Below are 4,115 nucleotides of genomic sequence, written 5' to 3' on the forward strand. Positions count from 1 at the left end.
AGTGTCGCCAAAACTCTAAACTCCTAATAATAGCATAGAATTCTTTATCATAGGTACTGTATTTCACTTTTGCATCACACAGCTTCTCACTAAAGAATGCTATAGGCCGCCCTTCTTGACTCAATACGCCCCCAATCCCAAAACCATAAGCATCACACTCGACTTGGAACCTTTTCTGGAAGTCGGGTAAAGCTAGAACGGGAGCGCTGGTGATACTTTGCTTCAGCTCCTGAAAGGCGGTTGTGGCTGCGGGAGTCCACTGGAAGATTTTTCCTTTTAGGCACTCAGATATGGGGGCTGCAATAGTGCTGAAATTACGGATAAACCGGCGATAGAATGATGCTAACCCAAGGAAGCTCCTGACTTCATGGACTGTAGCGGGTATGGGCCAAGACACAACAGCAGCTATTTTCGAGTCATCCATCCTTATACCCCCTCCTGAGATGAGATATCCTAGGAATAAGACTTCATGCGCCAAGAAACAACACTTCCCTTCATTGGCATATAATTTTTGTTCTCTCAAAATACTGAATACTTGTTTGAGGTGGTCCAGATGTTGCTGTACGTTTTGACTATATACCAGGATATCGTCAAAATAGACAACCACACAACACCCAATGAGGGGTTTAAAGATGTGGTTCATAAGTCTCATAAACGTACTTGGTGCATTTGACAGACCAAAAGGCATGACCATCAATTCGTAGAGACCATCCCGTGTTTTAAATGCCGTTTTCCACTAGTCTCCGGGCCTCAATCTGATTTGGTGGTAGCCACTACGCAAGTTGATCTTAGTAAAAATGGTCGCGCCATGTAACTGATCGAGAAGATCATCAAGACGAGGGATTGGGAACCGGTATTTGATAGTGATCTTGTTCACAGCACGACTATCGATACACATTCGATACGTCCCATTTGCTTTAGGAACAAGGAGAGCGGGTATGGCGCACAGGCTCATACTTTCCCTAATTAGGCCCTTGTCCAGCAATTCAGTAACTTGCCTTTGAAGTTCTTTGTACTCGGTGGGGTTCATTCGGTACGCAGGTTTGTTAGGGATGCTTGCACCGGGTAAAAAGTCAATACAATGCTGGATTTCGCGTGCCAACGGAAGACCCTCCGGAATCTTTGCGGGTAACACATCTTGAAATTCAGTGAGAAGGGGTAAAACTTCTGGTGGTTTTGTTTCTGGGGACGTGTTGGGTTCAACCATCAGCAGAGCAAACATGATGTCGGGTTTAGTGTCTCGTGTAAAATCCATAAAGGCTGATCTAGTGAGAATCAAAGCCTCTGTTTCCGACCCGCGCATATCAAGGAGAACTAATTGTATCTTAATACCTTCCTTCTTGAAGGTATGTGTGTTCAGGTACCCATCATGTATCACCCTCCGATCAAATTGCCATGGGCGACCCAGCAACACATGGCAAGCATCCATGGGGATAACCTCACACCATACTTCATCCACATATCTCGTCCCAATACTGAACTGCACCAGACATTTGTGCTTCACCTTCACAACATTCCCTCTTTTCAGCCAAGTTAGCTGATAGGGATCGGGATGATCCACCACCTTGAGTCCTAATTTATCCACCATTACTTGGGCAACCATATTTTCACAGCTTCCTCCATCAATAATGACTGTGCAGACCTTCCCATTCACCGTGCACCTGGTACGAAAGATATTATTCCGAAGCCACCTATTGTCGTCGACAGGAGGTGATGGGGACGGAGCGGGGGTTGCGCTCAAAGCCCGTTGTGCAAGGAGGGACTCGCCCTTGTCGGGGTAAATAATTTCAGTGTCGCCGTCTTCCTGTTCGCCGCCATCGGAATCGTAGACTGGAGCTGGGGATGGATCCTCGACGAGAGTGACGAGATGGGTATTGGGGCAATCGCGAGCAAAGTGCCCTAATCCGGAGCATTTGAAACATCGTGGAGTCTGTCGGGTCGGGGCGGCGGTTGTAGTGCGAGAGCTGTTGTCGGTTCGTGTAGAATGGGCTCGGGTAGCTTGGGCTCCTCCTGTGAGAGGTCTTGTGGGCTCAGTTCTCTGAAAAGTGGGCCTAGCCACCGTCGTTTTGGCTTTGGACTTTAGTTGCCTCTTAACTTTGAGAGCTAATTGACACACTTCGTTGAAAGTGCAGTAAGGTTGCAACTGTACGACGTCGGCGATTTCGGGTCTCAACGCTCCAAAAAACCTAGCGATGATTTGTTCTTCTTCCTCTTCTACCCCACACCGAATTCGTAACCTATCAAATTCGCTTATGATTTCTTCCACTGTTGACGATTCCTGCGTGATGTTGTGATAATCCAAAAATGCTTCCTGGCGAAAATTGGGTGGCAAGAACTTTTCCCGCAAAAGTTTCTTCATTTTCAGCCACGTCGTGACCTTCGATTTTCCTTCCCGACGTCGTTTGGTTTTTACAGTCTCCCACCACATCGAAGCATATTTACGAAACTTCAGGGCCACGAATTTTACCTTATAGTTCTCTGAGATGTCCCGCAACTCGAATACACGCTCTATTGTTTGGAGCCAGTCAAGGAATGCGTCAGGGTCGGACCTGCCACCGAACTCAGGTACGTCGATTTTGATTCCCAAATGCCGTAACAGATCGGATCTCTGTTCTCTCCGTTCGACCGAGTTTCCTTCTATCGCAAAAGGGTTGTACGCTGGGTCCCCATCATCCCAGATGCGAGGGTCAGTGTTCGTCCCTCCCTCTGATCGTTCTTCTTGTTGCACCTCGAGGTCCCGGACCCGTTGTCGCAACCTTGCTATTTCTTCCACATCTCGTGGGTCACGATGGTGGTCCTCGTTGCCTCTGCCGGCAAATCGACGTGGATTCCTCTGCCCTCGTTCACCCCGATCTTCCATATTCGAATCTTCCTTGAGCTCTGATACCAAACTGATGTAATTCTGCTTATCAATCAGGCACAGCAAAGGAATAAAGAAAATGGAACTGGAATCTCGTTATTTCATAATATTATAGATAAAAAAAAACCCCTCAAGTGCAGCGACTCTGCATTATTAATACTAGTTCCAGTTCCCAAAAAAAAGGAACTGAACAAACAACAAACACTAACTAATAGGGATTAACTTGAACAAAGAGATAAACTAACTAATAGGGATTAACTTGAACAAAGAGATAAAAAAAAGATAAACTTTGAGATTCCAGCTTGGATTAGGCTAAGGCCCCTTTTAGCAACTATTATCCGGATCCTGATTTGACCTACCACCATTCGAATATCCAGACCCACCTGCATCACATACCTTTTGGATTTTGATACATTTGAACTTATTGGATTGAAGGTTTTCTATATGGCACCATTCCTTCTAATGAATAACAAGAATTCAAACAATCATCGGTTTGAACTCCAATTTAACAAAAAAACTTTCACAACTTCATTAGAATCACATTGAATTCCCTTATCTTGAACATCATGAACATCCGGGTAAAACGCAAGAACATTGACACCATATTTGCATTCATCTAGATGAATTTCTTTAATGATTTCATCTTCTTTCTTCTTCCTTCTTCTCTCATGATAAGTTGTACCCAAACGATTAACCAACACTTTATGATTATCATGATCAAGAGGATAATCAATCATCTTTCCACATTCATATCTTTTTCCACAAGAAATGAGTGAAATTTGTTTAAAGTACCCGATTGTAAAGTTACTGAGAAGTCCTTCCAAACTAGTGTATGAATATGGATCATCTCCAAGAAATACAAACCATCTTTCACAAGAATGTTTTTCCATTTCAAATAAAAAATGAAAAGATCACAAGAACTTGGATTTTTCTAGAGAGAGAAAGTGAATTTGAAAGAAATCTCTAGAGAAAAAAAAAGCAAAATTGATCAAAATTCTAGAGAAAGAAAGTGATTTCGATATGAATTCTAGAGAGAGAAAGCGACAATCACATGAATTCTATACAGGGAAAATTGAATTTGAATCAAGATCAAAGAACAATATGATTTCTTGAACCAAAAATACTCTAAAAAACGAAGAACTTACAACAATTTGTGATTCACCAAATCATGTTGTCATCATGGATCAATTTTTTATAACTTCAAGCACACTTCAAGAACACCCGCTCTAATACCAATTGTAGTGACCCGATTATG

General features: G+C 43.2%; 1 protein-coding gene across 1 annotated transcript; it reads right to left on the reverse strand.

The window, feature by feature from the left end:
- Positions 1-736: 736 nt before the first annotated feature.
- LOC145163428 (uncharacterized) lies at positions 737-3,750 on the reverse strand. The gene is made up of 2 exons (XM_079082267.1): positions 3,379-3,750; positions 737-2,902 (listed from the first exon to the last, which is right to left on the reverse strand). Exons 1-2 carry the CDS (start codon positions 3,748-3,750, stop codon positions 737-739), a joined length of 2,538 nt encoding a protein of 845 aa, XP_078938393.1.
- Positions 3,751-4,115: the final 365 nt, after the last annotated feature.

The sequence above is a fragment of the Lactuca virosa genome, chromosome 3 (genome assembly GCF_052849685.1).
Source record: "Lactuca virosa cultivar CGN04683 chromosome 3, Lactuca_virosa_CGN04683_v6, whole genome shotgun sequence".
In the NCBI taxonomy this organism is placed as follows: domain Eukaryota; kingdom Viridiplantae; phylum Streptophyta; class Magnoliopsida; order Asterales; family Asteraceae; genus Lactuca; species Lactuca virosa.